Raw genomic sequence first — 23,205 nt, 5'->3', positions numbered from 1 at the left:
GTAAAAATTCATCTCATTGACACATAGGCCCCATTCTTACTCTGGCTATTGGTAGTACATATAGTCTATAGGCTTTGGCCAGATATTCATTCTCCAAACCCACTGTTTCCCCAGTGCAGTTCTATGTTGTCCAAAACCAGTGGCTTCTCAGTGCTGTGGTACTGAGGCCTGAGTATGAGTTGTGCCAAACACAAATCACAGCTAGAAATGCTGATGCTCTCATTGAAAAGTGTTCCAAAAAACTTTGTAAACATTAAAAAGTCTGTTGCGGGTAGAATCAACCATTTATATATCAACTGAGTCAGCCTTTGTGAGTCCCCTAACACATGCTTATATACAATATTTTCACAACATTGTGCTGTTTAATGCAGAGATACTGTTTCTTGTCACTTTTGCTTTGCAATTATCATAGGAATACCAGCTACTGGCCTCTTGCTACACTAAATCTAAACAACTGCAACAATGCCAACAAGTAAGTAAATTAAAGTTTTGGGGAATTGAAATGTTATGTGTTTGATTGTTTATTGAACAGTTTTTATGGCCTTAATGTAATCATTTTGCCCAACTTGATAAAGTAAAAAGGACAACACAAAAACAAAGAAAGGTGACAAGGAGGAGGAAGGGAAAAAAGATGAAGATGGACAGGAAGGTGAGAAGAAAGATAATAAAAAGGAAGAGAAGAAGGAGAAGCCATTGTGAGTATTTGAGCTGATTGAGTGTAGCCTGCTGACCAATGAATTCCTGCCAACCATGAATCACTACAATATGTTAATTTGTTCTTTCAGTAAAGCATCTTGGATTGTGGATCCTGCTACAGACTTGTACTTCTACTGGCTATGCATTGTAGCAATGCCTGCCTTCTACAATTTGATGATGCTTGTGACAAGGTAATGTAAGAGTCTCATGAATCAAGCACCATCTTTAATGAAATGCACAAAATACAATTAAAACTAGCAACTATTCATCTTGTCAGGGTAGGGAGACAGAGATGGTGTCGCTTACAGGTAAAATTCAATTTAATGTACAAAGTACAAACACAGGGTCAAAAGTCAGGCAATGGTCGGTAACACAGTGCAAAAAAAAAAGCACCAGGCAGTCTAACCAGAAACAGAGGAGGCAAAAAGGCATAAATCAGGAAAACAGGAAAATGTCAAAAATGGGAATACAAATGGTAAGGAACCATAAAGGAACAGCTCAATAATGCTAACAAAGCAAACATGACTTTGTAACAACAAACATGGAGATAACAACTTATATAAGGAAACATAAGAGAGACAAAAGAGAGACACAAGTGCAACCAATAATCATTGGATAAATGAAAACACAGGAGGATTATGGGGAATGTTCCAATAACCTTGTTCCAATAACATTGGAATGTTATTTAGAATGTTTTTTTTGGAAATCACCCATTGTATAAGAGATTTCTGCACCACTTCAGTTTATTCAAAGATCCATATACCCTGATAATTTTTAAATTTGAAATTTAAAACAGTTTGTATTTTTTAAATGCGATGAGTAATTTGAAATAGTTTTTGTTTTAGATCCTGTTTCAATGAACTACAGCACATTTACACAACATTGTGGGTAGTACTGGATTATTCATCAGATATCATCTACTGCATTGACACATTTGTGAGATCCAGAACAGGTAAAACCCAAGACAGATTTGTATATGCAATCATTTACCTTTCAATATAAGTAGATAGTTATTTTAATACAAATATTCATGCTAAATATTTTACTAGGTTTTCTGGAGCAAGGCCTGCTTGTCAAAGACCCTAAAAAGCTATGGGAATGCTACAAAAAAACACCACAGTTCAAACTTGACCTGATATCCATGATTCCAACAGATTTAGTAATGCTTAAAGTGGGCTTCAACAACCCTGAACTGAGATTCAATCGCCTTTTCAAAATGTCTCGTCTCTTTGAATTCTTTGACCGGACTGAAACAAGGACCAACTTTCCCAACATATTTCGAATCTGCAACCTTGTACTCTATATCTTAGTTATCATACACTGGAATGCCTGTATCTTTTTTGCTGTCTCAAAAACACTTGGCTTTGGGTCAGACACCTGGGTCTACCCTAACATCAGTGATCCTGAATATGGTCGTCTAACAAGGAAGTATATCTACTGTTTATACTGGTCCACACTCACTCTAACTACCATCGGAGAGACTCCACCTCCTGTTAGAGACATTGAGTACTTCTTTGTTGTCACTGACTTCCTTATTGGTGTGCTTATATTTGCCACTATTGTTGGTAATGTTGGTGCCATGATCTCTAACATGAATGCTTCACGTGCCGATTTCCAAGCCAAGATTGATTCCATTAAGCAGTACATGCAGTTCCGTAACGTTACCAAAGACCTAGAGGCACGTGTAGTCAAGTGGTTTGACTATCTTTGGAGGGAGCAGAAGATCGGTGATGAAAAAGAAGTGCTTAGGTATCTTCCTGATAAGCTAAAGGCTGAGATTGCCATCAACGTGCATTTGGAAACTCTGAAGAAGGTGCGCATCTTTCAGGATTGCGAGGCTGGATTGCTCATCGAACTTGTGCTTAAGCTCCAACCACAGGTCTTCAGCCCCGGAGACTATATCTGTAAGAAAGGGGACATTGGTCGCGAAATGTATATCATCAAAGAAGGCAAATTGGCTGTGGTAGCAGATGATGGCATCACCCAGTTTGTGGTACTAAGTGATGGGGCCTATTTTGGTGAGATCAGCATCTTGGGCATCAAAGGTAGTAAAGCTGGAAACCGCCGAACTGCCAACATCCGTAGCTTGGGCTACTCAGACCTCTTCGCGCTGTCAAAAGATGATCTCATGGAAGCCTTGACTGAGTATCCCGAGGCTAAGAATGTTCTGGAGGAAAAAGGAAAAGCCATTCTGATAAAGGATGGCTTGATAGATGAGGCAGCAGCCAATGAGGCAGATTCCAAAGATCTGGAGAACAAGCTAGCCATACTAGAGACAAATCTAGAGGTCATACAGGCCAAATTTACCCGCTTGACAGCAGACTGGGCAGCCAGAAAGGGCCACATAAAGCAGAGGATCAGGAACATGGAAGCCAGAGTACAACCCCTCACAGTGGAGGATTTCTCTGAGATGATGGTGGAAAAGAAGGACAAATAGTTCCTTTAAGTATTACTATGTTAGATCACAACATTGGCATGTAAACCTGTGAATAAATGTAATCAAAATCTCAGTCAGCTAGACATTAGCCACAGTTCCAGGCATGGTCTTCTCTTATTTCAGTTGCCTAACCATGTTTTAGGAAGAGTAGTATGTTACTCAGTTTACAGTTGACAATACTGCACAGCTTGGTGAAGGCAACGAAAAAGGGGATTTGGAAGTTGTTCATATATAACAGATTTATAAGGATTTCATGACCCTTAATATAAACATAGGCAGGGATAAGCATTTTTGTTGATGGCAAGTCAGCTTTTCATGCTCCCAAATGTGCAATTAATTCAACTTTGATATCTTTGGTAGATCCCCTCATATATTAAAACCCCTTAGAATTATTGAAAATTAATTTCAAACCAAAAATGAAACAGACATTTTGAAGAAAAGGTTTTATTTTTGGCTTAAAAGTTATTTTTTTATAAATAGTCAAAATAAATAATTTACATAATGCATTTTAATACCCCTTAATGAGTGGTTATAGAACATAAACTGGCACAAAAGGAAGTTAGTAAACAATAGCACTCATTTAAAGACATGAGTCATCATGAGTCTTCTTCTTATGCACAATCAACAATCTGCTGAATCGCCTACAGGACCTGCTTAAACTTGCTCTTAATTAGACATTCTTTGAGTTGGTCTCTAAGGAACAATTACCTTTAGGGTTTCAGAGATGTTTCTTAGGTACCATAGTGTGTACGTCTCATGAATGTCTCTGTAAAACCCTGTTTGTTTCTCCATGAATTGTTCTTTTTGAACTGGTACACCACAGATTAGAAGAGCAGACTTAAAAAATACACCTAGTGTAACTGAAGCTATTGCTAAATGATGAGTCATTTCATGGGCTTACAGTATCTGACTGTCTTTAAACAAGTACTTACAGACTGCCTTTCTTGTAAACTGAAAGAAATCATGAAGTAAATTACTTGGCTTAGTAGTCTCACCACTGGAAATTTCTACAGAATAAAACATGAGTTTAAGAATAAAACCTCACCTAATTAAAAAAGCACTAACACACAGTGTAAACATATTGAAACACTTCTGACAGAGAGGTCTATGTATGGAGAAGCAGCCTATACCCAGTCATACATTTAATGAAATTTAGGTTCATAACCATGATGCCCAGATGTGGTTGTTGGGAAGTGACAGGTTTTTCCAGTAAAAATGTCTTTCTTTTGTGCTCAAACCATCCAAATATGACTGATAATGCCACATCTGAAAATTGGAGGACACAACCTCCAATCAAGAATTTTCCACCTATGTGTGGAGCAAAATATATTCCATTCAAGTCTAATACAGTTTAACTGTGGAGTGGTATGGAATGGCAGTTGCATGACTTTCTGTCTCTTTGTTGTCCAGAAGAAGGAATGCCAAAGAAATTGCCAAACTTGGCATTGTTTCCCCCAAACATTAACATGTTATTGGAACAACATTCAGAATTTAATATGTGATTCTTTGGCCTGAACACAATTATTCAGCACTACCACTGCAAACAAAAAAATTGTCTGGCAGTGAATAGAAATAAATTGGCAAATGGCAATTTATTGTACCAAATAAATTACAAATGACTGTACAATACCATGCTAATTGGTTTAAGACATGTAAAATTTATTTCTTCTTACATTCTCTATTAATGCCATGGTTTTATGCCACTATTCTAATTAGCCACCAAGTTATCTGCTTAACCTTCACTTACTACGTGTCTGGTTCTTGCAACTACAGATTTCCTATTTTTGGCCTGTGCTGCAGTTTGTATTTTCCCACTTGAAAGAGGTAAACACAAGAGGCTTCAAGAGGACATCTTTATTTCAGCTTATAAAAAGGCTAACTTTCATTTCCTCAAACATAAAATGTTCTTCCTGAGATAAAATTGCTATTTGCAGTCATGCATCATGAGTCTGACTGTTCTGATCCAAAGATTTGAGATATTTAATCCTGGCCAACACTTTGGGTCCAAGTTTGTTGGTTTGTGATTTTAAAGTTGACTGTAGTAGCTGTTCACATTTTTCTCTAAGAAGCATAAATACAAGGTTTATTTCAAACAAAAACTATACACTTCAAGCAATGGAAAAAGAGCTTTCTATTTTGTACAATACATACTGTAAATTACAAAGTTCAGTACTATAAATAATTATAAGGACACAGTTGCAAAAAAGTGGGCATTTTTGAAATTCTTTGGTTCATTACCTGTCATCTTTAGTGCTGTCTTCCTTTAATGGTTTGGAAGAAACATTTTCAGCAGGTGGAAACTCTGCTTGAACCATCTCAGGAGTAAGACTAGCCTCTGTACATTCAGCCCTGTTAAGAAAACATTTTTTTATGCTTTTGTTTAAAAAAAAAAAACTGCATATGGGAAATTCGCTGGTGAGTAACAACCACACACAATATAGTGTACACATCATTTTTAACTCAATTGTCAAGAAAACAACATCTAAAATCCTTCGAAATCTCTAATGGATGCATATAATCTGCGTGGTCTTCTGTGTTTTATGGTTGAGAAAAATTCCTCAGTTCCAAGAGGCTGTCTTCACTAACTAGCTACTGCACAGATATGCCGAGACCCATCGAGCGTGCATGTTTCTACAATAGAACTTGGTCAGTCTGTCAGTGAGCAAAAATGCCTTTTCTTATAAACATCCCCCCATTAGTCTCTTCATTTTTTGTATTTATTTCAGTGTTATTACAAGAAATTTACAAGTACAGCAAAAGACTTTGTAATGTTAAATGACCCAAAAAGGTATTCAGATTTTAAAATGTTGAGATATTACTACATCTGCAAGGATAAATATACATAAACACACATCTTTATAAGACCCCGTAGTATAATACACACAGTGAAGGAAAGATTCAAAACTCAAAACAATGCCCAAACAAAATCAGTTATAGATACAAAAGAAATTCAGTTACACCTCCAATGTAATTAATGGAAAGATTAAACTATAGAAAATATTCAGGCTGGAGGAATAAATTCTAGATTTCAACACTAAACATATGTATTACTTTGGGATGTATAATCCTCTAGAACAAACCTGTGTCTCAGATGAGGAATGATCTGACCTGACCATCAATATGTTAGTATTACAATACATTGTATTAGTATTACTATGTGATTTGTGTACAGCAATGTTAACAAAAAAGAATGTCCTTTATGTAATGCCTAAAATGATTTGCTGTGATTCTAAGGCGCTATGGTAGTAACCCTATGCAGTAATTAGGTCTGATTACTATGACTTACATGTCAGATGTAATGCCCTCTCTCATGCTGTCGGGAAGGTCTTGCAAGGCGGGCAGGGCTTCTAGAGGCAGCAGAGAACTATTGAAGGGGTCAGACCTGCATGAAATAAAAATAACAACCAGATAAACACTCAATGGCCACTTTATTAGGAACACTAGTACTCTCACTAGTACTCTCTCTCATTTGTGTTTACATGAAACATCATATAAAATGTGATCTGAGTGCATTTGACCGTGATATAATTGTTGCCAGACAGACTGTATTTCATAAAGTGCTGATCTGGGATTTTCATGCACAATGTCTAGAGTTCACATAGAATTATGCAAAAAACAAAAAAATATCCTGGTAACAGTAGTTCTGTAGGCAAAAATGCCTTGCTGAAGACCTCAGTCTGGCTCAAGCAGACAAAAAGAACACAAAAGCAACTCAAAGCATAGAGTACAATGAATCTTGAGACGGATAGGCTACAACAGAAGACTACATCAGGTTCCACTCCTGTTAGCCTAGAACAGGAATCTGAGGATACAGTGGGCACAAGCTCACTGAAATAAGTCAGCTGAAGACCAGAAAAATACCTAGTCTGATGATACTTGATTTCTGGTGCAGCTTGAAGATGGTAGGGTCAGAATTTAGCATAAACAATATGAATCCATGGACTCAACTTGCTTTGTCAATAGTTAGTTATGACTGGTGGTTGTGTAATGGTGTGGGGCATATTTTCTTGGTACACACTGGGCTACAAAATGCCAATCATTTGAATGCCACACTCTGAGCATTGCTGATGACCATGTGTATCCCTTTATAGCCACAATTTACCATATGATGGTTAAATAATACAATGCATGTCACAAAGCACAGGTTATCTCATGTTTTAATTACAATGGCTATGAGATCAGTGGACTTCAGTGGTCTCCTTAGTCACCAGACCTAAATCTAAAGGAGCACTTTTGTGATGTGGCAGAATGGGAGACTGACAGTATAAAAATGCAGCTAACAAATTTGAAAACAATACCCAATTCAGTTATGTCAACCTGGACCAACATCTAAAGGAAAGTTTCCAAAGCCCAATGGAATCAATGCCATGAAGGACAGAAACTGTTCTGAGTGCAAATCGGGTTCCTACCCAGTATTACTATGGTGCTCCCAATAAACAGGACAGTCAGTGCAGTATATGTGCAAAATGTGTTTTTTACTTACCTAATTGAAATGTAACATTACAATACTTCTCCTAAGTGTGTGTGCGTGTGTATGTGTGTGCGTGCATTTGTGTTTTTACAAGCGTGGGGCCCAGCTGTTGGTTCTTGTCGAAGTAGAGGGAAAAGAAGTCAATGCCATGGAGGGAAACTTTTTCCATATCATGATCCCTTTTATAATGTCCTGCAGAAAATGTTGCAAATTGTTTAATAAATGTAAAAACAAAAAAAAAATTACAATTTTATCAGAAAACCAGGGTTAATTAAACAATGCACATTATTTACAGCAGTGTTCACAGATTTTTTTTTCAAACTGATTATCTCCTTTTAGTCTGAAGGACATTATAAGGTATTCCTATGGAGGAGTGGTGAGACCACCGACCATACTGATTTTTCAAATTCTCAGATTTATTTTTGCATTTGCATAGCCTAACCCAAAATGTCATCTTTACAGATTCAACATTGCTTATTCCTCAGATACAACTTTTTTCCATGTTGATTTGCCATGTTTCACAGGCACATACCTTTCTGTCTAGAAACATCTTTTGAGTACTTGGAATATAAATTCCCATGACGTTGCTCTTGGAGACAGTGTGTCTTGGCAATGGACAAAGGTGGAACTCTAGGTCACTCTCTAGGTAAAATGGGGTTGGTTTGAAGGCATGTACACCTGGAGCAGGATTCTGAAATAAATATGAGAGAAAAAGCATAAAAAGCTCAGAAAACCTTTTGTAAACATTGCAAGGGCTGAATTTAAAGCACAATATAAGGATGAAACAGTTTCCTACTAATGATGAAACTAAAATGAAGATTATTTGATTATTATTGGCTTTACTTGTGGGGATAAATGTACATGATTGGGCACAGGTTAAATAAATGTTGTAAAAGTGTAAAATTGGGGCTTTACAAAAATCCGGAGAGGGTGGGCATTCGGAGGATTGAGCATGTTTCTAGGAGCACTGAAGTGTAGGGTGGAGTCAAGGTCCTGCTCGATTCCCTGCTCCTCCCTCAATTCCTTGTCCTCTTGCGACTCCACAGCAGGATGCATTGCCATGGGCACCAACTCGTCCTGTAAAGACCCACACAGGACAATCTCGCACATGGATGATGCAAAGAAACATCAGGGGAAAAAAACATTTTAACCTTTCTTATACTGTGTGTAATAGGTATAACTAGGAATATTACTGAAAGTTGCTGTGTCACCTGTGCTCCAGTGCGTAATGGCCTGGCCAAATCAGTACGGACAAAAGATGTTCCGGCCTCGTATGCAGACACTTCCTGATAGCCCATTAGCCTGTACTGCTGGGGAACCTACAGGGACGGCCACTCAAAACTCAACAGGATAGCTTTGTCTACTGAAATATTATCATAGCCCATTATTTTGATTTGAGATTATGATTATTTTATTCACTAAATCTATACAATTGCTTAATTATAACTTAAATCACACACTGAATAGGAAATACCATTACTGGTAATTAGTTATTAGGAGATCTATGTCTTTGATATGAAACCTCTTAAAAAACATTTAGGACTGTCACTCAGCTGTTCTGCTGCCTAGTGTGATATAGTATCTATATATTATCTGATATAGTATCTAATAGTATCTCTTTCTAAGACCCTACTGGCAAGAGCAAGTACCCTTTGTCACGTTATGGCCCGCCCCCTCCTCAAACGTCTTGGTGTGTGTGTGTTTGTCCGTGTTGCCACACCCTCTCGTGTCGTCCACCTGTTTTGTATTATGTGTAATCGTCTTGATTGTATATATGTCTCCTGTGTCATAGTAAGTTTGTTGGTGTTTAAGGTGTACATAGCGTGTGTGCTGTGTTATATGTATCGCTTGTGTGTGGAATAAATATGTTTTATCATGCCTCTTCCCCACATCCTGTTTGCCTATGGTTGTTCGCTATTTGCCATCATATCTTTATCTCTTAACAGACATCCTTTAGATGATCTCTGTGGCAGTGAGCCATGTTAAAGCCTGAGGAAGTGCACAAGGAATTGCTTGTACCACAACAAACTGGTTTGGAATGTTTTGAGGCTGTTTCTGTGCTCACAACTCCTCAACAAACCTTGCTTCTCAGCTGGATTTCTCTGAAACTTTGACTGATTCAGCTTTCCCATACAAGGACAATCATGTATGAATCAACAAGACTGAACCATGACTGTACAAGCAATAACTTTTGTTACTGCTTTGGCAATACATTTTTATACCTGATGGAATTGTATTTGATTTAATCACAGATTAAATCACAGTTTGATTCAGTGTATATCAGTGCACAATGTTCACATATTCACATGCTTCACATGTTCACATGTTTTAGAGTGCAGACCATTACTGGTTTAATTGTATTTCATTTGAAATGGATTTGGATTGAGTAGTGAGGGGATATGCCTTTAATCAGATATAACCAATCAATATATCAGATGTATAGGCTAATTCCTCTTTTTCCAAAATATGAGTAAAATGAATATTGATGGAAGTAAAGTTTATGGCATGAATATTCTGAAGGCATACATAAAAGGTACGTTAAAAATATAGAATAATAGAAGAGATTAGAGTTCTTACCGTACCTTTAGATTAAAGAAAGGAATGTTGAGAGTCAAATCCATTTGAATCTGCCTAACAGGAACATGTCCAAGTGCATTCACAGCCTGAAAAACAAAGAAATAAATCAGTCGTCATTATCAAGCAATAATAAATATATAAGTATAAAATGTTCATTTAACTAATTATACTAATTTAACTAAGTATAGAGTATGTGTCAGTCACTTATTCTTGCATTTGGCTGTTTTTGCAGTAGAGATTCTCACAAATTCATCTAGATGGTTCACAGGAGTGAAGATGGGCATCTCAAAGGGCAGCAGCTTTTCTGATGACACCTTCAAAAGTGGTGGCGTCTCATCTGCTTCTAAAGCAATAGGTTCAAAACAAACCTCCAAATACTTCAACTCATCTTGTTTCTATGTTTGGATGTATATGAATAACTGAATGAAGTGAGGGGAGTAAAGCTTGTGCCCTACTTGTGTTTTTGTCCCCTCTTTTGTGCCTTTCCATCTTGGCAGCTATATCCCGTAACAACAGCAGCCTGTTATTCATACGGCATCGCAGAACGACCTGAAGAATACAAAACATGCCAAGATAACACGATCATCAATACTGCATTTGGTTCGTTCCTCTTTCTCTCAGCTTTTGCCTACTATTTCAAAACCATTTAGAACAATTCTAGGTTATAAAAAATATAAATAAAAGGACTAAAGCAACAGAAGTGAAGCACAATATTTACACTCATTTCCCATGTATTTTTATGAATATCAGTCTTAATAGGGTGCTGAATATCATCAATATCAATCTTAATAGGGTGCTGCTATAGCCAGTACAAATGTCATGTTACCAGCCATGGCTAAGTAGAAGTGCTATAAGTACATACATGTAACTGCTAATCTTAACAATCATAAGTTGCGTTACCTTACGAACAGCTTGCTGGAAGAGTCTAAGCACTCTATGTCTCACCTCCAGGTTGCTGCTGTCATAGACGCAGAATACGGGAGCATTGTCAGGAAGCTGCAACACATCATTACGCTTAGAGTCTTTAAAAGAAGCGATGCATTTAAGGACCTCAGTATAGTATTAGGTTTAAGAGGACATGGCTCAAGTTTAAGTAATGTTTTTTCTTTCTTAATCAGTCTGCTGCTACCTGTCCCGCATTCCGCTGTACTCGTTGCGATGAGAGTTCTGAGATGTCTCTGGTCAAATCAACCTCTCTGACACCCGGGTCATTTTTCATCTGGAACATATGCATGAGCATTTAAAACAGTACGCTCTGCTAATGTCTCAGCACACAATGAAATGCTTCATCAAGACAAAAAAGAAGTAGAGCTGAGGGCTGTTTGTGAAGCAGACCACCTATATGCTGTCAAAAAACATTACTTTGAAAGTCTTTTGAAGTGTCCATTATAGATGCAAACTGATTTACTGTCATGTCAAATTTAACCCATAGTTAATTTTAACAGCCTATAATGCTTAAATATTTGCAAAGGGATCTGCAAGGGAATCTCAGTGTTATAGACTCTGACACATATGTAGAGCATAAGACAGGCATATGCCACACCTAGTAGCAGGGCTACTGTACAGGCATGACCAATAGGGGGAGTTAGTGCTACGTTAAGAACATCTGTAGATGGGGACATTTTGAACGGTCTTACCATGTACTCGGCAGCAACAAATTCCTGCTCCCTCAAGACGTTCATTTTCTGCTCTGTTGACCACAAGCTTTCACCTAGATGCACCTGGCTAAAGAAAGAGAAAGAGCAACAAGGTGAAGTAAAGCTCTGCTGGCCACATTAGACTGAGCAAAAATGCCTGTACAGTCAGCATTGCCCTGTTAGTGCCTTTCATGCATGTGGACATTTAACAGGCAATACCATTGAAGATGATTGGCTCTCTCCTTTTGGATGTTTGCTTGAACTTGATTTTCAAATGCAGCTTCTTTCATCTGTCTTGTCTGGTGTGCCGTCTTGTTGAGGGACATGGCTTTTACCAGTTAAATGCAAGAAAAAAATTAAATGTTTATGTTAAAGTTAGGTAAATGTTATTTTTAATGTTTGTGTTGATGGTTTCATCAGCAGGCCCTTATTTATCAAGCATCTCAAAATTATAAAATAAATGCAGTGTTAGATTCGCAACTAGCTGAAGCTGGATGTAGATGAAGCACTTATTCTGAAGTATATGAAACATTGGTATATTACACCAGCACATCCAAAGCATTCTGAGTGTTTTTCCTTAAATGTGAAGTGCATTTAGTGTAAGTATTTACTCACTGAAATATTTACAAAATGTACACTATTTAAATGTGAAGACTTATTGTTTGCTGTTATTGCTAGTCAGTGTTCTAATTGCTTTTCTAATGTTCCATGGTCTATGTTCTAATGTTTTCAATGTTCTAATTGCTTATCTACCTGGCTATATAGTGGACCTGATGAAGATTTGGCATGACTGTCAAAAAAGTCTACAATAAAAAGGTATACTGAGTAGAACAAAGTGAGCAGGACTGCCTTTTTTCTCTTCATGATGTCTTTTAAATGCTTTACATTCACTGAAATTAATAAGGTGAATACATATTATATATGCCAAATGTAATGTCTTCACAAATACAATACTTCTGCCAAACATGTTATGGTACTGGCTCGAGCCTGAAACAGTTGTTTCAAACTCACTCTCACTGAGGTCCTTGTAGTTCATTTTGTCTTGGTGCTGGATAAGCATCTTTACAACTCCGGCAGGGGTGGACACATCCACAGCTGAGTTCTGAGAGTGTGATTCAGATTTAACCTTCTTCTTCCTATACTGTTAAAAATTTTAAAGAAGAATATGAACATGCCTTTTTCATGTTGTAGATAGAAATGAACTGAACTAATACCCTACTCTAGTAATGGTGGTGTTGCATGTGCCCTTGGATACCTTTATTATGGTCGGGGCTGCTTTATATTTGGGAGTCGGGGGCACTTCAGTTTTTCTGCCGTCAGCAAACATTTGGTCACTCTCATTATTTTTGTCCTGTTGGCTAATGCAAAGGGAATACTAACTGTGTAATTACATGCTATTGCAATTTTAGAGTTAATTAAAGTATTTAAATTGTAACATTCAACATACAACTGTACTTACACTCACCAGCCACTTTATGAAGAATAAGTACAGTCACTGTCTATCAGGTAAATCATGTAAATCTCAGATAACCATTATCTTACAGGTGCATTATATTAATATAATCACAGACCGTAACTCATTGTGCATGCTGCCATGCACAATTTGTTATCCACCCTCTACCCCTTTTACCACTGGCACGGTATATGATAGCCAAGTGCAATTTGTTTTAGCCAAGCATGGTTTGTGTTAGCCAAGCATGGTTTATGCTAACCATCCTGCAGGAAGTACACACACTGTCATACTGTTCTAGATAAGAACAGTGATGTTTTTATCATACTGTTTTTGTGATATTGTTCTAGTCACTCTAGATAAGATTGTTTGCCAAATTCTGTAAATAAAAATGTGCCTCTTCATAGATAGTCAGTTTTTCACTGTTAGACCAGTGTTGGCTAGATGCTTTTGGGTGACAATCTCTGCTCATCGTTGACACCAGACACATGTAAAGACCCAGCTAATTTTAGATTTAGTGGTGGTCCTGATGAGTGGTGAACTGGACTATGGGTAATTGATAGTAAGGTATATAATTAGAGTCCTACCAAATTCATAGCCGGGGAAATCATGTCATGAGCCTTGAGATTAGCCTTTTCCCCTGTAATAGACAATTTGCCCTGAAATAAAATGTGATACGAAATTCTGCACCCTTAGCTGGTGGAAATTGTGCCCAGATGTGATTTGACATTTTGGATTCACACAGAGTCAAACACCCAACATTCAATGGTTAATGTATACCAGGAGGCAGCCCCTAAATGCTTGAATTGCTAGGCTGCATGTGAGTTACCAAACAAACAAATAAAAATCCCCACTGCTTCAGAGGACTAAGTAATTGAGTTTAGACAAAATATTCTACATGCTGACTGTGGAAAATGATTTTGTACAAGTTATAATGTCTCTTTAGTTCACACTTGATAAGCAGCAATTCAGTGACTCTTAGCGAGTGAAATTACCTAGCATAGCTAGCTAGCTAACTTGCTAGATAGGCAGGCTATTTGCTAATCGTATGCAGGCTACTATCACATGTGATAATTAAGCACTAATAACTGCCAATTAAATATAGTGTTTTTCTGGGTAAAGTCTATGAAATTTGTGTTGTTTGAGAAATATGATCCATGAAATTAAGCCAATTTTCCTGTGAATTTAGTACAGCTCTCTATATAATACGCCTATAAGATAAGAGATAGTGACTAAGTGCAAGGTTGGTGTTCCTAATAAGGTAAGTGGCCACTGAGTGTATATTCCTACAAGAACTTCATGCACTTTGCACAAGGCCTAATGTTCCAGCGAGACTATTACTATGAACGACAATGCCCAGTACCTCAGATAAGGAGAGCAGCATGCACTCAGAGTGCAGATGACAGGTTTGGAGTTGAACTGAGAGATGACCAGCTTCAGAGTGATTTCAGCAGTCCCATACTGGTGTGGTGTGAATGTCACTGTAAATTGTGTCTTCCCATTGGCTGGGATGATTCCTAATAAGACAATTACAACAAAATGAAGATATCTACAGCCCATATTGTGCCCACAGATTTCGTGTCATTATCCTAGTTTTTCAATGAGCCCCTGCAGTCATAATACTCACTAATATTTATTTTATTATGTTAATGAATCAAAAACTGCTCTTATTACACAGTGGCTGAGTCCAGGGTAATGACGTTATAATATGAACTTGTAAATAATTTACATATTAATGCAAATATAATTATAATAGTAATAAGTATTTTTTTAGGCTTTAAACAATTATTTAACAGTTTGATAAAATACTTGGATGGCTGCAAAGCTTCATTGAGTCTAAGTGCATACTGCATTTTTTCCTGACCTCTAAAGTTCAAAAGTTCAAAAGTCATCACCTGATAAAGGCTGGACAGTGAAAGCCTCATGATGTTTCAAGCAGTGCACCTGGAACTCAAACTCTATTGGACACTTGCAGCTCAAAGGAATCACATGACTTGAGCTTTAAAACAGAAGAAGACAAACATTACACGTGATATAATAGCACAGACATAATAGTAATAATTTATGCACATAGGTTCACATAGGTTTTATATACAAGATTTTATAGGCAAACTCATCAAAATGAACACTAAACTTCCTTCTGCATAAGAAAGGTTCATTCACTTTTTTCAAGAATATATAAGTATTTATAATGTGTTGGTGGTGTTCCCCATAGACCTAATAAATGCGGCAAATAATCCCGCTGTGAATGCTCACTCTATTCTCCTAGGGTTGGTGCCCCATTACAGTAGGAGCATACTGTTATCAATAGTTTCAAAAGTTGCATTTAGCATGGTTAAGTAGTACTGATACACTTTTTTATCAGCATTAAATCTCAGGTCTTAAGATTTACAAACTACTTTCAGTAGTTTCCATAAAATGACCTATTTTAAAACGTGACTAAATTTGTTCACAAATGTTTACTTTGTGTTATGTAGTATTCATTATAGTCAAAGGTTTTTTGTTGTTGTGGGTTTTTTTTTTTTTTTTGGGGGGGGGGGGGGGGGGGGGTATGTTGACCACAACAATTGAATGTGTGCTTCTTAGAAAATGCATCTAATAAATGGTTTAGTGTCCTGAACTGCTCATAACTTACAAGTGTCACGTGTGCAGGTGGAGAGATTTAATTGCATGACTATTTCATTTATTTTACTGAAAGAAATTGTATTTTGTGGGCTTGTAATGACAGAATGTCATTCATTATATGACTTCCGTGTTCAACACAGGCTAGGAATTTAAACTAAATATAAAGTATTTGAGACACCAACAATATAATTAATACCGACAGTCAACCTACAGTGAATTCATCAAGTACCTGCAACGTGCTGAATTAAATCTGTCCAACACAGACGTTTAATTTAAATATAAATCCTCAAAACACCAGATTTGTCTGAGTAGAAATGTCAATGCAGAAAAATAACAGCAATTTAAAAAAACACAGGTACCTTTGTCCCAGTGGCACAACAGGAAGTCTGATGTGAGATGGGATACGAACATCATCAATGACAGGATAAGCATGCACAGGGACCAGCAGGTTTTCCTCTCCCTGAATAGACACAACAGAGCAAAAGTCAGTCTTAATCATATACCTTATGATATGTATTGCATACCTGAGAACAGCAGCAGAACACAATATGCCCTGACCTTGCAATGAACATGGATGCTGTCAAAAAAGTATCGCCACTTGTCGGGACTGAAGTGTACAATAATAGAGTAGGAGAGACCTGGAACTAGTCGACTCTGCATTTAAACACATCACCACATTCACATTAATTTTCATCAGCAATATACACTTCATCATCAAGTAAATTTATGTCACTAAACAGTATTTATCTGTCAATAGTATTTATCCACATTTGCAAAATTACCTTTTTTGTGTACTCAGTTGAAAAGTACTTTGTTTGAGTGGGAAGAATGTGGACATTGAGCACCTCAGACGAAATATTTATGAGTTTCTATTAAGGTCACAAAAAAGTAATTTCACCAATTAATACTTCCTTTAACATTTTTTAAATCATGGATGGTTGGTTTTTAAACACAGCTTAATTAATTCTATTAATTGAAAATTACAGTTAATTTTAGGTACAGGTGCAAGGTACTTTTAATGTACCTAATATACTCTATTCTATGCTATTCTCATGAATGGAAAGGTTTATACAATGTTGATGTACAAGTTTGATGAACAGTATATTTGCATTTAATAATATGAAATGTCTCCAGAAGCATTTCACATACCACAACCCTTTTGTAAACCTTTCCCACTTCAAATCCACTAAAGTGCAGCTCTGAAGGCTCCACTGCAACAACATTATTGCCCTTCACCTTGTTGTAAACGCCTGGAGGAAATATATTGACAAATAAATTCAAACTAAACATAAATAACAGTCTAATGTCCTCTGTCTATGAATTTTTGGACTATGGCAAGCATCATCAGTTAATACTTGTCATACTAGTTTCAAGAAGATGATGGGAGACATTGCCAGTTCTTGTCTCCTCCACCAGCTCACTAAGCGGAAGAATGTTCTTTTTCTTCACATTGTGAGAGAAAATCTTGGGTGCTTGGAGCACGACGTCCATTCTTGATGTCTTTTGTAGCTAGCTAGGTTAAATTTAACTAGCTGGCAAGCTACCTAGGTTAACGTTCCTAAACCGCAAAAACAGGCTGCAGAATATATGAAAATCTTCTTGATATTTTGCTGATACACTCTTTTACCATGCAATTTCGATAACTGATATTAAAAGGTTTGTTTACCGTTACCGTTCAAATTTATAGTCAAACGGTATAAAGGTATACAAAGTTTAGCTAAAGGATAAAATAACTTTTTCCACAGTATCATCAGCTGGTCGCATGCTTCAGAAGTGTTGCTAGCTAGCGTTAAGTAAGATAATAGCTAACGTTGTTGCGCAACTTTAGCTAGGTAAACTGCAAAAAAGTTTCAATTCATAAACTGTTCATGTTACTAAAACAACCGGAGTATAAGATAATCAAACTTTTTTCGATATTACCAAAACATATTTACCAACACAGCATATCCTACATGTTGTAGATAACTAACCTAGCTAGGATAGGTTACATAGCTGGCGGCTTGATGGTTCTTAACCGTATGAACCGAGTCAACATTCCCATCACCATAGCGACCACAGCAATGTGAAAAAAGCGACCATTTCGGCATCGGGATTTGTAAATTTTCAGAATAAAAGGCCGAAAACCCGTGAAACGTGTTGAAACTGAATAAGTAAACAAGCGCGCAAGCAAACCAATATAAGCCTTTATGTTCTCACAAATTAGCTATTTTTGCATTCTCACACAAACTGTTTTCTCACAAAAATATTGGCTTTTCCTTGAAAATAATCCTCAGGTCCAAGTAATTTTTGAATAAAACAATACGATTAAAAATAAAACCAGCAATTAAGCAAAACAATAATTAAAAGTGAGTCTCCACATGATACTAGAAATTGTATTGCAATAAGCTCATTTGTTAGTTTGAGAAATCTGAAAATCAAGTGCCGTACATGTCATTTCACTATCGCCACACTTGAATGTGAACAGACATTTCATTTCACAAACTATATGCATGTGCAGACTTTGTTGTGGGGGAAAATGTCTCAATGTAACTTATGAACACATGCTGACGTAAACATGGATAAATGCATTATGAAGTATTTATGTAAGGTGTTCTGAATGTAATATGTATACACCTGTCATGTTCCTGGTGGTTCTACATCAAAAGCTGTGGCTATGAAAATGTTTTCAGATCTTTTCACATGCTTAAAAAATAGAATATTCATACATAATATTAATTAGAAATCAACATAATACTAAGTTGGCTTTGAGAAGATGTATTAATGTGAATAACAGAATGCTGAAAACTCAGCATTGTTGCTTTTCACTGTGTTGATACTGCTTGGGTGCCTTGGTTTCTGATGAAGGAAACCAAGGCCAATAACACCAGATTATAATTTCCTAGAAAGTACAGATAAATCAGCATAGCTCACAAGCACATGGTACAAGTACACGAATGTTCTGGTATATCTAATCTTTTCTACTTTGCACCTTCTGCATATTTAAAATAAAGTCAAATAAAAAATCAAATTCCAGCCTTGGCCTAGTGGAAGGGTCCATCTGAAGGCACAAAAACAAACAACAAAAAAAGCTGTACTCTCGCAGGTGTGAGGTGTTTCATGAGAAGCTGCGCTATGCGAGTTTAACCTACTTTAACCTACTTACAGAATACCATCTGATGTCACTAGATAAATCATCTGACGCTAACTAAATCATCTGATGCTTGCTCAACTTCCAGAATTTTGTCTATATACACCCAAAAACAACTTAAATTCTTTATTGAATATATAACAAAAGTCCACTCATTATAGTAACAAATTAATTATTTAAAATTGCTGTAAACTACAATAGTAATTTTTCTGTTATTCAATCAGCAATTTCTCTGCTTCTTCTAGTGCTTTCTCCATCTCCTCCACATCCAAGCAAAATGATTCACCATCAAGATGAAACTTTTCTCTCGCCTCTTTAAGGGTTCTCATAGTGTTCTGCAGCTCCTAAATCGAGAGACGGATAAAAATAATAACAGTAAAGTTAATTTAAACAAATGGTATTACAAATTAGATGTTACTGAAACTTACTGTTAAATGTGTTCCATGCTGTCTTGCAACTTCATCAAAGTGCTTCAGCTCGGTCATCAAATTTTGTGAAACAGTCTGTTAATACATAGACAATCAATATTTGCAAAACACTTCTCATTTCACAACTTTTTTCAAAGACTCATGACAGTTTAAGGTCTTATCCTGTCAAATTGTAGTCAATGGTTTGTGGGGAACAACTCTTGGAGCATTAAAAAAGAAATGCGTTCAAATTGTTGGGGCACATTTTAAAACACTTGGTCAGGCCACTCAATTAAAAGCACCTACCTCAATCAGAAGGTGCCTGTCTATGCAGTTCTACGTTAAAATTTCTATGCAATTCTACGTTAAAAGTATGAAGGTGCTTACTTGGACCAACTGAAAGTAGTCCTTGTTACAAAGTTGTACAAAAATAAAGGGGGGTGAGGGCATGCAGAATATTTAGCACACTCCTTTTGTTATACATTTAGAGGTGTAAGAAGGCAAAGAGAAGTACAGCTGTGTGTGGTCTACTGGTGTGGGACACCAAAAGTGAAAATGTTGAAAATTGTGACTGTAGGCAAACTGGTAGGATGAGAGTATTGCAAACAAGTAAAGCAGGATGAGGAATAAAAGCAGTGAGATTTCTCCTGTTGAGAGGAAGGCCTCCATGATGGCTAGCAGTGCAGCAAAACTGACTACTGTCAACAGGCACCAATTCGAATTCCAGTGCAATTATTTACCCTGTGGATAAACAATATGTGCATTTTTTTGTTTTTCAAGGCTAATTAAAAAATATGTGCCCTAAGCCACTACATTAAAAGAGAATAGCTTGGTACAGAATGCACAGAATTAAATTCAGTGGGGAAAGTATATAGTAGCTCAACGACTGGTTTGCTCCAGTGAAATCTTTAGACACTCAAGTATACATTTTTTTATATTTGAACAGGCACATGGAACAAAAACACTGAAAAAGCTTTAGCAAATGAATCTCCCTTAAAAATGAAGAAAGATGTACTGCACCCATTTTATAAATGACATTTAGAGTAATGAACAAATGAACAGAAAATGTTACCATGATTTCTTTTCTTTGTGCTTCCTTTTGTTCTGTTTCCCCAATTTTTTCACCTGAAACTATAGACAAAAAATAAAGTTTGTTTGCATTAAAAAGTTAGTTTAATTAAATAAAGCATTATTTTCAAAAGACTACACTGAATATCGCTTGCTTCATATTTCTCTTCTTGGAAAGATACATAATTGCTCCAATGTAAGAAGCTTTCTATATACCGTCTTGTTTGTTCCATATTGTGAGAAAGCAATGAATTGGACAAATAGCCAGCATTTTGTTGCGATTACACATACTTAGAACCACCTTTTGTTCCATTTGCCATCAGGCAAGGCAGGCAACTGCTTGTTCGGGGTTGGGGTCGGGGGGGGGGGGAGGGGGGGGTCGTCCCCTGAGGGCTGGCAAACTACAAAACTACAGCAGTGGCAATGTGCAAAGTTTGTAATGACAATACTACAATTAATTTTTTTTGTTTCGTTCCCATGATGTTCAATTATAGTTTGTAATTAATATTTGTCATGATATATTAATTAACAATATATATAAATTTTATATATATAAATTGAAAAAAAATCACCTGGGTCAAGCTTTTCCAAAATAAGAAGGGCATGACAGTCCCGGAGCTGTTTCTTAATTTCACTGTTTTCATCTTGGAGATCACGGCACCGTTGTTCTAAATCAGCCACACATTCCTACAAAGACAGAAGAGTCTATTACAAACCATGTTTTTTTTTTTGTCTGAAAATAAAAATACAATTGTTAAGAATATAGCTCATTCATTTCCATGCAATTTTGACGAAACTAAGCACAAAAACGTTAATGTGAGTTTTTGAAATATCTTTTTCTTCTTGTGTTCACACTAGAAATTACGCTAGATGACCTTAAATATATTTATTATAAATCATTTATATTTCATAGAATATAACACAAGCAAAAAATAACTAGCCTGATATGAACATGAAAGCAGAATTCTTCCACACCATATTTCAATCTCAACGGCTATAGTACATTTGCATTCCTGAATGAATTTGCAGCTTTTCGGGGTGCAAACTTGCTCCAATTAAGGGAGCAATAAGTCATTTTTCCAGCATCTCTTCATCTCATTATGCTGACACCTAGTGTCCTGGATATTTCAGTGGCCTGCATGTGAGTTGGACCAGCTTTCTAGAGAATAAACTGGTTCAATTGAAGACTGCAAATCAATTTGATTCTTTATCTCACATGAGCTGCTCTTTATAAGATAAAAAAATTAATTAAAAATTGTGATAAAATGACCTTTTGCTCCTAGAGCTGTCAAAGATATTCGGACTGTAAGTGCAAGAGAGCAATGGATGTCGAGTTTACTAATGCAAAGTCAACCCCCTTTCTCCGTGGTTCTGTTTAAAAGATACCCAGCGCAGAGAACGTAAGGTAAAGGTCATAAGTTTGAGGAACTTTATATATATATATATATATATATATATATATATATATATATATATATATATATATATATATATATATATATAAAACAAACGCTTGAAAAACATGAAACCAAAAATTAATATCAATTAATTCGACAGTCCATTTTGTTTCTTTTAATAAACCTGTTGTGTTTAACCATGATTATCCAGTGACCTGACTGGAACCATTTGGGTACCACTGACATTTTCCTCACAAATGCTTTCGTTGATAATGGAGGCACTCTCATTCCATTCAATATACTGATATGTAGAAACTTAAAACATGGTTTTATAAGACAATTAAGAAAATACAATAGGGCAGATCACACAAAGATCAACACTCAAACCTTCATTTCCGAAATTTGTTTCTGCAAATCTTCATTTGCAGTCATTAAAAGGTGATTCTGTTCTCTTAGATCATTTTGTTGTCCATATTTTGTCGTGGCTCTGAAACAAACAAACAAACAAAAAAACAAATTGTAAAGTTAACTCTTTTTTTAAAGAAAGCAATAATTACGAAACGCTGCAGGGTATCCCCAAAATAGTTTTACTTTATAATCTATTACAGACTGCCCATATAGTGTTCTTACCCTTTAAGACCTTTTGTGAAGTTCTTCCTGAAAATAAATAACACCGTGTTATTTCTAAACGACTCAGCCATCGTTGAAAAACAACTTACGAACACAGAACTGTCCCACCTTGACATATTTTCGGTGTCGATCTTAACGTTTGCTCTTCTCGATACATAATTCAGTTGTGTGGGAATCGCTGTATCTTTTATTTGAGCTCTATCCAGTCTCTTCATATTCGCTGCAAAAGGTTAAGGGAAGAGTACAAATACTGAAACTGTGCACTGCAGCATGTCAGTATTCAACGGAAAGTAAACAGCTAGCTAGCTACCTAATTTCGCCGAGATCCTATCGGATCCTAACGTTAGCTAGTTAACTAGCTAGCAACTTAGTACTTCGCAACTAGCGAGTGCAAAAACGGCATCTTAGGCAGCTATCTTTGCGCTTACATTTCTGTTTAGTCAAAAAAAATCTAGCAAGCACTCGTGAAACTATTAGCTAAGTTGTCTATGAATTATATTAAGATAATGTAAGAATCTTACCAAACAAAATCGGTTACGGTATTAAACTGGATAGATTTAGCTAGCGGACTAGAATGTTAGCGTTGTGAGCGTTCAAATTTCTCGCGTCATTTCCGTTAACATTTTCTTATTCGCTGATTTGTTGACGGGAATCGCTCGGTGTAGTGACAATAATTGCACCAT

At 36.5% G+C, this 23,205-nt stretch overlaps 3 protein-coding genes across 8 annotated transcripts; 1 reads left to right on the top strand and 2 right to left on the bottom strand.

Moving 5' to 3' along the window:
- Window positions 1-436: 436 nt before the first annotated feature.
- LOC145652003 (cyclic nucleotide-gated channel cone photoreceptor subunit alpha) lies at window positions 437-4,391 on the top strand. 2 transcript variants are annotated; one of them, XR_014118154.1, is made up of 3 exons: window positions 437-695; window positions 786-887; window positions 1,542-1,577. XR_014118154.1 is itself a non-coding variant. In XM_081700929.1 (3 exons), exons 1-3 carry the CDS (start codon window positions 751-753, stop codon window positions 3,131-3,133), a joined length of 1,632 nt encoding a protein of 543 aa, XP_081557055.1. In that variant the 5' UTR covers window positions 683-750; the 3' UTR covers window positions 3,134-4,391. The 2 variants fall into 2 exon arrangements, 1 of the variants encoding a protein (XP_081557055.1); XM_081700929.1 differs by adding an exon at window positions 1,746-4,391 and having other exon boundaries at window positions 683-887; window positions 1,542-1,648.
- On the bottom strand, window positions 2,467-17,937 carry cfap221 (cilia and flagella associated protein 221). Of its 5 annotated transcripts, none has more exons than XM_081700928.1 (23): window positions 17,258-17,934; window positions 17,043-17,143; window positions 16,676-16,762; window positions 16,452-16,547; window positions 16,253-16,353; window positions 15,164-15,267; window positions 14,632-14,785; window positions 13,074-13,176; window positions 12,830-12,959; window positions 12,038-12,146; window positions 11,819-11,906; window positions 11,311-11,400; window positions 11,082-11,177; window positions 10,637-10,730; window positions 10,427-10,524; window positions 10,187-10,267; window positions 8,816-8,923; window positions 8,520-8,681; window positions 8,137-8,295; window positions 7,696-7,796; window positions 6,420-6,515; window positions 5,372-5,482; window positions 2,467-2,598 (listed from the first exon to the last, which is right to left on the bottom strand). In XM_081700928.1, the coding sequence occupies exons 1-23, from the start codon at window positions 17,382-17,384 to the stop codon at window positions 2,580-2,582; spliced, it is 2,415 nt and encodes an 804-aa protein (XP_081557054.1). In that variant the 5' UTR covers window positions 17,385-17,934; the 3' UTR covers window positions 2,467-2,579. The 5 variants fall into 5 exon arrangements, with proteins under 5 accessions (XP_081557054.1, XP_081557053.1, XP_026861932.2 ...); XM_081700927.1 differs by lacking the exon at window positions 2,467-2,598 and adding an exon at window positions 4,973-5,194 and having other exon boundaries at window positions 10,427-10,521; window positions 11,127-11,177; window positions 17,258-17,937; XM_027006131.3 differs by lacking the exon at window positions 2,467-2,598 and adding an exon at window positions 4,973-5,194 and having other exon boundaries at window positions 11,127-11,177; window positions 17,258-17,932.
- A 1,194-nt stretch (window positions 17,938-19,131) lies between these two features.
- knstrn (kinetochore localized astrin (SPAG5) binding protein) lies at window positions 19,132-23,199 on the bottom strand. Its single transcript, XM_027006139.3, has 8 exons — window positions 23,044-23,199; window positions 22,631-22,742; window positions 22,523-22,549; window positions 22,280-22,379; window positions 21,068-21,182; window positions 20,500-20,558; window positions 19,449-19,523; window positions 19,132-19,364 (listed from the first exon to the last, which is right to left on the bottom strand). The coding sequence occupies exons 2-8, from the start codon at window positions 22,735-22,737 to the stop codon at window positions 19,233-19,235; spliced, it is 615 nt and encodes a 204-aa protein (XP_026861940.3). The 5' UTR covers window positions 22,738-22,742; window positions 23,044-23,199; the 3' UTR covers window positions 19,132-19,232.
- Between the last annotated feature and the right edge of the window lie 6 nt (window positions 23,200-23,205).

Source organism: Electrophorus electricus, chromosome 18 (genome assembly GCF_041902795.1).
Source record: "Electrophorus electricus isolate QZ-2024a chromosome 18, ASM4190279v1, whole genome shotgun sequence".
Lineage (NCBI taxonomy): Eukaryota > Metazoa > Chordata > Actinopteri > Gymnotiformes > Gymnotidae > Electrophorus > Electrophorus electricus.
Note: the sequence above shows the minus strand (reverse complement) of the source record. Positions and strands in the feature narration are given on the sequence as shown.